The sequence below is a fragment of the Carya illinoinensis genome, chromosome 5, assembly GCF_018687715.1.
Source record: "Carya illinoinensis cultivar Pawnee chromosome 5, C.illinoinensisPawnee_v1, whole genome shotgun sequence".
NCBI classification, from domain to species: Eukaryota; Viridiplantae; Streptophyta; class Magnoliopsida; order Fagales; family Juglandaceae; genus Carya; species Carya illinoinensis.
In genome coordinates this window covers 13,459,460-13,473,215 of record NC_056756.1, presented here as the reverse complement: position 1 = coordinate 13,473,215, position 13,756 = coordinate 13,459,460, and the positions used below count along the sequence as shown (strand labels likewise).

At 36.2% G+C, this 13,756-nt stretch overlaps 1 protein-coding gene across 1 annotated transcript; it reads right to left on the bottom strand.

The window, feature by feature from the left end:
• Positions 1 to 9,169: 9,169 nt before the first annotated feature.
• LOC122310102 lies at positions 9,170 to 10,792 on the bottom strand. The gene is made up of 2 exons (XM_043123987.1): positions 10,657 to 10,792; positions 9,170 to 10,560 (listed from the first exon to the last, which is right to left on the bottom strand). Exons 1-2 carry the CDS (start codon positions 10,790 to 10,792, stop codon positions 9,170 to 9,172), a joined length of 1,527 nt encoding a protein of 508 aa, XP_042979921.1.
• Between the last annotated feature and the right edge of the window lie 2,964 nt (positions 10,793 to 13,756).

Genomic DNA, 13,756 nt, shown 5'->3' with positions numbered 1-13,756 from the left:
TTAGGCTTAAATCACTCAGTAACTATCCACCTATATTACCATTTTTTGCAACTCATTTAATGATTCCTAGTTAGGTATCCAATGCCAAAAAATATTTCCAACAAAATATGCTATCTTAAAGTCCCAAAAACAAAACCCACCTTTTAAGCTAGCTAATAAATAATCTTGTTGGCTCTACTACTTGCACACTAAGGACATAAAGCTGCTACCAATAAGCTATGTAATAAATAAAAACGGACCAAGTTATTAAAGGGATGTATTATGCACCTGTCAATATGCATGTCTGGTATGACTTTCCTATCACTTCCAACCAATCCACATCCTAAGTTGCTCAACAAAAGTTGGAACTCACCACAATCATCCCCATCTACTGTCTAATCAACCCTCAACAGCAGTTCAAAAAACATTTCAAAAGTAGGGATGATTTTGGAAAACTAGCGATGGCTAGGCATCAATGGGAGTCCCGTGCTGAGACTCCCTCCGAGACTCATAACGAGACATCCGAGTGTTCATCACTTTCTCATAGTCTTTAAATTGGTTCTTGAATTCCAGTAAATCAGATCTCAATGCTTCTAACTGGTTCTTGTACAAATTTGCTTCATTCTTGTTCTTCTCGTTCTCCTCAACAACGCGTTGATAATCCCTATTGTTGAGCAATGAAGGAGATGGTTCAGGTATAACAGAGTGGCCTAGACCCGTTGCATAACCTGGTCGATATCCTAAAACCTCCTTAAACACTGCATTAGCTGTTTCATCCATGTTCCCATCCAACTCAGTCTCATTCAACCGCTCAAGCATCAGATTCTACATCCATAGATAATGCACACCATTATATAATATTTAAGAAATTTTAAATTAAATACTGCTTGAGATTTGGAAACTTACATAATTTTGTTCTGCAGTGTTGGTGATAAATCCACCTTTCTTTTTTGACCAATGCACTTCTTTGTAAAAAGCTACCAAGTTCGGGGCTTGTTCATTCTTTATAAGTAATTTTCATACATTGCTCTATGTAGTCGTTAAAATCAAGATCCATTGCTGTTCTATAAAATCAAACTGATAACCTGCTTATGTTGTAACAAAGCCTGAACTTGTTATACATTATTATTTACCTTGAAAAAATAAATAAATGCACATGGTTATCAGTTCAACATTCTATCACATGATCCCTACTGCTATTCTAGTAATAAAAACAGACTGTGTACCCTTTGTTGAATTAGAAAGAAAGAAATTTATATACATTAATATTTACCATTAACAATTAAATTTTCTAACATTTCTTCATGCCTCTATTTGCTATTAAGCCCTACTACTGTTCTAGTAATACAACATTCCTCTATGAATTGAGCTTTTAACAGAGAAATAACTTTAGATCCATTACTAGCAAATAGAAAGCAGTTTTGAAGATTGAGTCATTACTTCATCTTATCTATACAATTCTACCTACTGCATTAGCTTTAAAAAATCTGGAATAAACCATTATTCCAACTAACAAAGAAATAACGTACTACTAATTAACTTTGTACCTTGAATGGTTCACCCGACCACAATCCACATAAGTATTCCCAAACAGGGTTCTCCACCCAGGTTGTCCCGCCAGAAAGTGCGGCTTCATGTGAGGAATAGTCCAAGTATTGCTTGCGTAGTAGGTAGTGGAATGCATTGTATTTTCGATGGAGAGCATTTATCACACACTCACGATGGGAACTTTGTGTCCAATCTAATATAAAGTCAGCCTATGAAATAATGCATTAGTGAAATATCATAAAGCTGTAGAAGGTTTTACTAAAAATAAAAAATCTGACAAAACAGAAAAATAAAACTTGTATACTCGAACACGGTCAATTAGCTCCTCTTTCTCCTCTTTAGATACTTGTTTCCAGCTTGCATAGCGTATGTTTGCATGAAGTCTAACAATCGATGTCACTCGTCCAGAAAATATGTTGTAATTCTCACAAGATGGACCTCTTTGTCCATCCTTAATATTCAGAGATATTTTCCCAAATTTCCGAATGCGTTCAAAAAGCGTGTCTTTTGCTGGTCCCCGACCATGTTTTCAAGTTGGCAAATCTCCATTATCTGAAATTGCAAAACATTATCTCTATTAGGTCTCCCATGACAAAAGATAATAAGCGGAATTTAAAATCTACTATTATGAAATTACTTAGCTCGAATCTGTCAACTTACGTTCAGTGCTCACAACCCTTTCAGCCTCATTCCCTATAGCTTCCACTGTCTCATCACCACCAACATTTGGTGGTTGAGTTGGATCGTCCGAAGGTAGTTCGTGTTCCCTATCTTGTATATCACTCAAAAGTGGACGTTGTTGGACACGTATGCCTCCTGCTCTATGTATTCCACCTGGTCCCCGCCATCGTCCTCTTACCCATCTCACCATTGTCGATATATGGGTGCAATATATGTGCTGAAACTTATGACAATGAATGAAAAATGCATCAGACTGTGTATATTCTGTATTCAATCACAAGTAATTGAGACTATGTTACAGCTGAATTAACAAAGCAGTTTCTGCAATTTGGTTTATTGTCAAATCCCTTACCTTAAACTCTACAAGATCATTGCTAAATTTCTGATTGTGAAATGTGAAAATACTCAATGATTGCAACATTTATTCTTATTGGTACAATAACTTCCAGCATGGTTTTATTCATGCCCAGTTTTTAACCAAATGTCAAAATATTCCAACCTTTTCCCTATATATTCTGCCACAAGAAAATATAAAGTTAAAACACCTACTAGTAGTGACTCACTTTCTACTTGCAAGTCTCCAACGTTGCTGCTAGTCACTTAAACAAGTAGTTGATACATTAATCATTGATTTGCATGGGTGAGTAGGTAATAATTCTTCCTCTTACCCATCTCACATTTTGGGCAATATATGTGTGCAATATATGTGCTGAAGCTTATGACAATGAAGGGAAAATGCATCAGACTTTCCTGTATTCTGTATTCATACACAATGTGAGAATAATCCAATAGCTGAATTAACAAAGTAGGCAAGCATTTTTTAAATGTAAAACCCCTTACCATAAACTCTACGTGTCTCATTGCTTTAGCTAATGATTGTGAAGCGTGAAAAATACTCAGTCATGATGTCCATTTATTAATTTTTTTTATAAGTAATGTACATTTATTTTTAACAGTTTTAGAAGTTCCAGCATGGTTTTATTCATGCCCAGTTTTTAACCAAATGTCAAAATATTCCAACCTTTTCCCCTTTAGACTGCCACCAAAAAAAAAAATATGTACTTTAAACCACCTAATGGTAGTGACAGACTTTCTACTTGCAAGTCTTTCACTAAGCTGCTAAGCACTTAAATTTCCAGCTGATACCTTCTTCCTGATTTCCATGGGTGAGTAGGTAATAAAAAGCTTCAACCTTTTTACCTCCCATGAGCTAAGAAACATTTTTTTTTTTTAAACAAAAAAAAAAATCAAACTGGTCCAGCATGTTGGAGCATCGATGTGTGGTCATGCTTGATTCATGCTGTATACCAAATTTCTACTCCATTGTTACAAGCAAAGGCTGTTTTTTCCCCAGCCACAATGGCACACAAACTATAATGAAAAATACAAATGTTCCGATTACTATATGAAGAACCTGCCTTCTTAAAAAATAATATACCATATTTCAGTAACTTGACTCAAGAAATGCAGTTTTCTGCTAGAGAGTCAGAGTAGGAGAGGGAATTTGCAAAGCTAGAAAGTTGGATTACTAACCTGGTGTGTATTCCTGGATCTTTGTTACAGCCCACGTTGGAGTGCTTGAATAGCTTGTCTTCCTCTAAGGGAACCTTCCAGATCACCTCCCTTCTGTCCCACTTTCCCTCCACTCTACTGATCACTTGGAGCTTTCACTCTGATTGTGTATCTGTGGGATGATATTTACGTTCTCCTTAACCTAACCAATGTTAGGAATCTGTGGTATAGTTACTCAATTTCTTTATTTAGCCTTCAGATTTGAAAACATAATATTCTCTCTCTTAACCTGTGTTAATTTTTGGGCTTACTTTGCCTGCGTGAAAGATGTACTACTTCCCGCTCACAATTTACAATATTTTAATGGTAGCTACAATTTAACTAAATTTTATCATTTAATTGATTTTTTTTTTTACATCAATTTATCAACCTTTCTTTATGCGATATATATCCTGGTCTCATTTCTTTATGATCCATTCTAGCAACATCAATACGTTCCTCTTTAGTTCTGAATTGGTTCTCTCAATGTCACGTTATATTCTTTCTTTATTTACTATTAGCATATGGATTATTTCAAACAGCTAATTTGACAATTTCAATTTCTACCACAAGTGCTCTCCAAATTCTTTCTTGGCACTGTATTTTAGGAAATGCCATGCATCTCCCATGTTGCATCTCTTCAAATTTTGAGTATATGCAACTATATTGTTTATTCACCTTTCTTTTTGTATCCCACTCTTTATTCTCTATGTATTCTACTAATCATAATATCTTTTATCCTCTTTCATTATTATTTGTTTCTCTCACTTCACTTTATATTCTTTCTTTATATACTATTAAAAAATGATGATATTCTCAATACAAGTATCCTCATTTATTGTGAAACTTATACCCATATTGCTCCCCAAATTATAGATGAATGGGCCTCGCATTGCTGGGAATTTTATTCAGCTCCCATTGCATTTGTTATCACCAATAAAAAAAAGAATTTTTGAAGATTCTCTTTATTCACTTGTTGAAGATTAGACTGTATCTATTCTATTATTACCCTTTATGGTTTCTATGAATCACCAATATTTGAAACCATCATTATTATAATTTGTTGCTCTCACAGATACTTTAAATTCTGTCTTTATATACTATTAGAATTTAAGTTATTTCAATACAATATCAAGAATGATTTTGGATTGCCTTACAATTGCTCTCCAAATTTGGGAAGTGTAACTGTAATTGAGTCAATTCCATTCAGCTCTCATATGCCTAACTTAAATATGTATATATTGAACCCTAAAATACATCTTATAATTGTCATTAGGGAATGGGTTGCTGGTGCTCTTACTGTTATCCGAAGTTGAAATACATTATTCAGTTTTCAGCATGCTATGCTTATAATTTTTCTTATCACACTTGATTCAAAGAATTGAGTCTATATTCACAATGTTTGAATTCTAGCATAAAACTTACGTTCACATACAATTGTTGGAAATGACCCATAGACTAGTTTTGCAACTACATTGCTCAGCATGGATATGACCATATCCATCATTAATATTAGCAATGTAGAAAACACTATCAGCTCACCTTATATCATAATATGTTATAAATCAGACTGTGTGGGTAATGAAGCTAATTGAGCATAGAAGTATAATAAATAACATATAATCATGGATTTATAGCCAATGCTGATTAGCCCATTTTTTCAATTTTCATTTATTTGATTGTCATCACCCCTGTATTGTTAATCAACATTATACCCTAAATAGATCGTTTAAATGTTTTTCAGATTTACTAATCACTTGGCTTTTAATTTGTGGCATTTATAGGAGGCATGCATGTAGAAGGATAAGGTAGTCACCTGGGGCTAACAAGTTTATGTGTTCTTGTACTCCTTTTGACCTGTCAAACCATCTTAATTATATAAGAAACACATCAATACTGTATAGAAGTTTAACTTATAATAGTAAATTGAAATCTCAAAGTCTTGCTAGTTGCATATATAAGCAGCAGTACCCCTTCAATACAACCTAATCATATTAAGACATGCTCATAAGTTTGCCCTTAATAATTGAGGAAACAATCACACCCTGGGTATTTCATAGTAAATACCCAACTGGAAACCACCTTCGTTCAGGCATGTGGCTGCCACCAAGTAGCTTCATCTGCATATAAAAGTATATATTGTTCAGTCATTTCTTAATTCATGTATCTCTTGGCTTATTTTGCTCTGGATATATGCTCCTTCTATAGTATAATATTATTCAAAAGTTCATATTTTAATGTTGTCCATAAACCACATATTATAGGGACCATTTTACAATACACCATTAACTTTGCTGGTAAAGATGAACACTGGATGCAGTAAAAAAGTATGCCCAGATCTTGTTGTACATTCCTATACTGGATGGTGAATTGTCTTTTTGTATATGAATTAAGCTTCATATATGTGGTTTATGTCATGCTTGATCCTTACTTATTTGCTGAGGGACCTACCATGACATCAAAGTATATCTCACTACATTTATAGCCAGCTGAAATATAAACCACTCACATGCAACTACACAGCATGTGAGATCGAGTTTGTACTAAGTTTTATCATCTAAATAATTTAAAAAAAAAAAGATTTCAATCTCCAATTTTGGTGCTGCATACACCCACCCGAATGTCAGCCTAATTTGCTGCAACTATAAGAAGTTTATCACCATTTGACTCACTCTCAAACTGTTTCTATCCATTGTTTGATCAATAGCAGTTGTTATTGATGGCATTTATACTGTTCTATGTTCATGAGTTATATGTGAGACTAAACTCATACTCAAATCCCATCTAATGCAATCATAACATTTTGAGCTATCCCAAACCTAGGATAGCAGTATATGGTTATTCAAAATATGACCACACTGCAATTACCAGCCATGTTCCAAACACTGCCCTAAACATATATATAGTAGTATGAACATTCTGTAGTGCATTGAAACAATACTCAAAATAGCACTATCATGAGCATAGATGAGAACTTACACCAAGTTTGTCATCATGACCCCATTACCCCAACTCTGGTCCTTTACCTCCACATGTGGAACCTGCATAATGCTCAGAAAGTGGTATCAGTCTGACAATCATTAACTTTGCATTTTCTTATCCTTGGTTCAGTACATTATATTATGGTGTTATTAATGTAGTTTGCTTAATAAAGAAGTCAACATACACAATATGAGAACGCTGACTTTTAACAATAAATAATGACAAGAAGTCCTCATTTTCGAAATTCCCTATATATACATGATTATGAAAAACATACCGTCATCTGAATTTGATGTACTATCATCGGCAACTGCAATACTGTCTTCTTCACTATCCTCGCTATTAGCGGAGGCATCGTCAACTCCCAGCTCATCATCAACGACAGCATCCTCAACGTATTCCTCGTGGTCAGGTAGTTCAGATGGTTGCTGTTCTAGCATGATTGAAGGGTCAAGCAGCAATGGTTCTTCATCTACCCTGTTCAACGGAGTCATCAAGTCTGGGTCACTGCATTGGGCATACGGCACGTTTGTGGCAATGTTTTCATCCTCTTGTAAAGCGTCATCCTCACCAGAATCGGCACTATCATCCGCCTCCTCAGCTGTTGATACTAAAGGGATGTTGTATACATTTCTATTCGTTATCTTACGGACCACATACCAACTACACGCCACACTCACGTCTTTTACATAAAACACTTGTTGAGCCTAGCAAGCAAGAGCAAAAGGCTCATCTTTATACCATTTTCTAGACGTGTTCAGGCTGGTTAGATGGTCCCCAACGCGAATCCCTCTTCGTTTATCACCAACATCCCACCAATCACATTGAAACAAATACACCTTACGCCAACCCATATATCGTAATTCTATGATATCATTCAACGCCCCATAGAAGTCTATGGGATTTGATTGATGTTCACCTCGGACAACCAAACCGCTATTTTGCGTTCGCCGGTGCCTCTCTCGATCCTTTGTTTGAAACCTAATTCCATTCATTATACAACCAGCATATGACGCAACCCACTTGTCAGGACCACATGCAAGTGCATATATTTCATCTCGTACACTAGTTCGATCCATTGCACGCTTCTCTCGAATCTAGTGTCCAAGCAAACAACAATTCGAATCATGCTTAGCAAAATAGGAGATACAACTATCTGTTTTTAATAATATCTTAAAAGAATTTTTATTTTAGACAACGTGATTACAATCAATTAAAGTTTACAAACTTTTATGTCGGATTCAAATGTAATGCACGCCAACCGGGGTGTTTATCATGAAAAGGTTGTTTCTTCATTATGCAAGAGAAATACATACATGTTTCTTGAACCACCCGGGAAATTGAGCCTCGTGCCTGCGCGCAGTGTTGGTTGTGACTTCCCTTGTAATCAATGTTATAATGCTCACTGCAAAACAATGTCTTATAGTTACACGGTGTTTTGATGATGAGATGAACACTTCGGTAACTGCAAATAATTCACCACTTACTCGAGATAATGCTCGATCTGGCCACAATTATTTAGCACATACCAGTGGGCTCTTGCAAATAATTTCTCGGCTAGCATGTGAATGTTGGCTGCCCCGAGCGGACGTACCTTTTGTGAGAATACAGAGAAAAATTCTTCATTACTCTGTTCTGGAAGGTCTACGTTTCTTTCAACCCGTTGATATTTGGTCTTAATGTCATTGAGATACATTGAGCAAAACGTCAAACACTCAACATGAACATATGCTTCGGCAATTGAGCCCTCCGGGCGGGGTTTGTTCCGAACATAACGTTTGAAATTCCCTAGGTACCTCTCAAAAGGATACATCCACCTATATTGCACTGGTCCAACAAGCAATGCCTTGTCCGGTAAATGAATTGTGAGGTGCACCATTATATCAAAAAATGCAGGTGGGAAGATCATCTCAAGTTTACATAGGATGATAGAAATTTATGCCTGAAGCTGATGCAATGATTCATAAGTCAATGTTCAAGCACACAATTCTTTGAAAAATGTACTTAGCTCGATCAAGGCTAGCCGAATGTCAGGCCGCAGATAACCACCAATCACAACCGGAAGCAATTGTTGGAGGAAAATGTGGCAGTCATGACTTTTCATTCCTGAAATTTTTCCCTCACGAATATTCACACACCGAGCAATGTTAGAGGCGAAGCCATCTGGGAATTTAACTTGTGACACCCACTCACAGAAGGATATTCTTTCATTTTGGTTTAGGGTGTAACATGCAAGACTCATTCGGCAACGATCGCCATCCGGACGTAAGTGTAATTCCTTCCTCAGTCCTAGATGTTCCAAATCTATGCGCGCATTTGCAGTGTCCTTACTCTTTCCATCAATACTCAGCAAGGTGCCCAACACACTATCACAGATGTTTTTCTCAATATGCATTACATCTAGGTTATGCCTCAACTCTAAGTCTTGCTAGTATGGGAGATCGAAGAAGATGCTTTTCTTTGTCCAGTTTAATTCTTGTGGTGCCCGTTTCCTCTTCCGTGAACTTTTCCCGAATTGCACGTTCGGGACCACGGATAATGATTCAAATATAGCTTGGGCCGAAAGCTTTGCTGGCTGAATCTGAACCTCGTTGGCACCATTGAAAGCACGTTTTTTCTTTCTCCAAGGGTGGTCCAGATCCAACCATCGACGGTGGCCAATATAACAATGTTTACGCCCAAACGCCAACCACATAGAATCGGTATCAACATTACATACAGGACATGCTAACTTCCCCTTCGTGCTCCACCCAGAAAGATTGGCATATGCAGGGAAGTCATTTATAGTCCAAAGTAAAGATGCATTTAATCGGAAAACATCACAACTGAATGCATCATATGTCTCAATACCAACCTCCCATAATTCTTTCAACTCATCAACTAAAGGACGCAGGAAGACATCGATATCATTTCCGAGTGATTTAGGACCAGGTATCAAACAGGTCAACATAAAGTATGTGTCTTTCATGCAAGACCAAGGTGGCAAGTTGTAAGGTAGAAGTATTACTGGCCATATACTATAGGGCTTGCTCATGTTATTGAACGGGTTGAACCCATCACTGGCCAGTCCAAGACGGACATTACGAGAATCTTTGGCAAACCAATCATGTTGACTGTCAAAATCTTTCCAAACTTTGGAATCAGCTGGATGCCTCATACAGTTCAAATCATCAATACGGCCCTCTTTATGCCATCGCATGGCTTCTGCTGCCTTCTTTGATAGATAAAGGCGTTGCAACCTAGGCTTCAATGGAAAATAACGCATCACTTTCTGAGGTACCCGATGTTTACTCGTCATTGAGATCCACCTAGATGCGTTGCATTTAGGGCATTCATCTTTGTCTTCATCATCTTTCCAAAACAACATACAGTCATTTGGGCATGCATGGATTTTGGTGTAACTAAATCCCAACCCACGCTCTAGCTGACGTGCATCATTATAGTCTTCAGGTAAGATAGCACTCGGGAATGCAGACTTCAATAGCTTTAGCACCATGTTAAATGACTTCACGTTCCAACCCCCGATTGTCTTGATGTGAAGCAACTTCACTATAAATGATAGCTTTGAGTAGGTTGTACACGATGGATATAGTGGACGTCGTGCATCCTCGACGTACTGTTCAAACGTATGGTGTCTAGAAGTCCCAACGTTGGGCTGTGCATTATCATCATCACTGCCACTAGCATTTAAACCGATAATATCATCCACGAAGGATCCCACACGAATGTCATCTAACATCTCATCGACGTCATCAATGTACTCTCTAGTATCATCTCCATCATCCTCATCGTCTGACCGGTTGGCATGAAAAGGATCATCTTCTCCATGAAATATCCATTGAGTATAACTTCTATCAATCCCTCTCAAAAATAGATGATCCCTCACAATAGTAAATGGCTAGAAGAAGTTATTACGACAGTCCTGACAAGGACACCTAATTGAGTCACTGGAAGGAGCATTGGATTGAGCCATTGATAAGAATTGATTAATGTCTTCGGCATATTCATGAGACCGCAATCTATCTTCAATATGCATCCAAGATTTATCCATTTAAATCTTGGTAGCACAATAGTAGGCCACGGTAACTTTTCTCTTGATAAAAGTTAATATGAAGTGGACTCCATTAAGACCCTGATAGAGTTAAATGGATAGAACAACTTTTAGCAATGTAGTTTGTTAGCAAAGAATTGTATGAGAAGTTGAATGGGTGATGAAGATAGGAAAAATGCAGCTTGTTTCACACTGCAGTACATACTAAAAACATACTGGAATGAGTAAGAATGGGCATCCACATAATCATGCTTGCAGGCATGATTATATCTATTGGTTCAGTACATTACTTATAGAAAGCATATGACTTATAACTAAGAAGCAAGCAGATTCATGTACAAGCATCTAATCTAGTGTCAACACTTTATATGCATCGATTCTATAAATGAGTATTGTCTACTGTGTAATTTCAAAATCTGCTCCCAATAAATTAGAGGGAGGGCGCACGCAACGACATTAAAAAAGGCAGTCCAATTGTGTAGTATATGCATGGCCCTATAATTCCCAAATAACAAGTTTGTCACCTAGATGCTTGAATCATATCCTCAAAAGCAAAGAATTTTCATACCCTACTAACTTGTGTGGATTATGCATGCTAGCAAGGAAAAATAGAATGGAAAACACAAAATATTGAACCATAGAAAATATTAAAACAAAAGCTGAAAAAGGGAATGCTTTTTCAAAAATTCAAAACAAAGCAAAACAAAAAACAAACTGGAGACCAAATAGGATAAAACAAATCCAATGGCACCCAGGGGAAAAAACCTAATCACTAAATTGAGATGAGAAAAACAGTCTATTTAAACAAATAAAGCATCAGAAAGAACAAATTCACAGCAATACAGTCAACCACTTTGTTATACAGCCATAATAATTCCCTTACATGTAGACTAGTAAGAGATGTTTACTGCATACAACCACCCGCTTAAATACAGTATTGCTGCAGCAAACAAATAAGTTTATCATGTTTTGGAAACACAAATTGAATCCAAACAGTTTCGATAGAAGTAGGTGTAAAGGCATTGAATTGGTTAAGACTATGTTCATGAGTTAGATTAAAACCATAGGCATCTATAAAGACACTCACATGCCAAAGACTTATTCATCCGGTCCATTAAACAATATATAAAGTTTCTACAACAAATTTCCTGCTGAAAATCATACCAACAACAGTTTCATAACAGAGGGCCTACTGCATTACATTTCCACCCTGTTCAATGTCACACATTCAATTATGCATTCATCATTTGAATGTTATGGTTACAAGCTTCAAAGATAAAAAACCTAAGCTCCTGGAAACTGTACTAGTTCACCCGTTTCATACATGCTTGATCTCAAGTGCATTTGAAATAGAAGAGCTCTTGGAATGTGCTTCAACTAACAAAGCGACACCAGGTAAGAAAACAATGGAATAAAAGCCAAATTTAAATAATATATAATACATAAATAAATAAATAAAAAGGAAGAGAAAAAAGTATGCCTGGAAGTGAGAACTGAATGCTTGATCAAGCTAGAAAGGTGTTTTAACCCACAACTGGTTTTATTTCAGTTGGTAGAAACTGCCATAACCAAAAAGGGTCAGGGATTAAAAACATTTTTAGTAGTGGTACTGGAAAAAAGGACATTATTATGAGAATACGCATTTCTATGGAAGGAAGATATATTATATAATATATACAAAGAAGCCACTAACACTAACAGCGTCAAATGAGTTCATAGAAAGGTAAATATTACAAAAACAGACTTAGATAAAAAGAGCAAAGGGCTAGTTAGCAATGACAAGCTTCAATTGTTAAGCAGGGTTGCTTAACTCACAAATAAGAATGTCTAAATCAGAAAACCGTGGATAGAAGAAAAAAGACTCCAAAACTTAAAAAATTATCAAACTCCCAAAGCTTGCCGATGGGTGCAAAAGGAAAAAAAGGGAAGCAAGAATAATAGAGGGGAGATTAATATTCAGATATGGGTTGCATAGTGTGGTCTTGGCAACTATAGAAGGATAGCAGGAAATAAAGCTGCAGAAGGAATTGCCAAAGATGCAATGTCACTTAAAAATCCATTAATGGATAACGAAAATGTCCCTAAGTGTATTTCTGAAATTGTATTACAATAAGCTTTATATAGCATTTTTGCGCCAAGAAAAAAGGTATTCCTCTCACCCTCTAGCAATCATAAAGTACTTCAATTCAGTTTCCAAAAACATGCTATCTATAAAACCAAGTATTCTGAATCATATGATAAAGGTTCTACATCCATAGGTATTCAGCATCTAGTACCTGTGTGCTTCAGTAGCTCATATGTAAATACCAAACAGAAATATCCCTACTTAAGTAATCATGTTTATGTAAAAGTGCAGGTTTATTTGGCTGTCCATGTTGTGAAACTGATAAACATTCCAAACTTTCAACTTTACTTTCAGTTCCCTTTACTATTCTCCATGGCACCAAAACACCCATTGGATTAGTCTTAGATAATCAAAATAGTATATCTTCTTACAGCCTACTAAACCAATCGGTTAAACCACATAGGTTTTTAGTTAGATACGTCTAAAATTACTCAAAATATTATTTGAGCAATTGCATAAAGCTATGTAGTGCATGAAATGTAACTGTGACATGAGAAATAAGATTTTATAACAATTTAGTGCTGTGAAACTCACAACAATATTATTTCCTGGCACTTAACGAATGCCACACCAATTATGGACTATTAATGGATAAAAGAAAGTAAATGAACCTTTTTTCAGTAAATTACTACTGAAAATGTTATGCGGTTCATAGAGCAAATGTCATGGTGGCAAAACTATTCAGACTAACTCGAAGATTAGAATATCATGAAATCATAGATAGAAAGCAAAGTAATCTGTCTCAAAGTTCGAAGTCAACATAATTAAACTGAAAAGACTTCAGATATGGAGGGATGGCAACCTCTCTTTTGCATCTTCAGCAATGCAAAAAAGCCAAA

Coding starts and splice junctions, on each gene's coding strand:
- LOC122310102 (XM_043123987.1), bottom strand. CDS start 10,792: ATGGATAAATCTTGGATGCATATTGAAGATAGATTGCGGTCTCATGAA. Junction 10,561..10,656: donor GTGTCCTTGTCAGGACTGTC/GTAATAACTTCT, acceptor TTCATGGAGAAG/ATGATCCTTTTCATGCCAAC.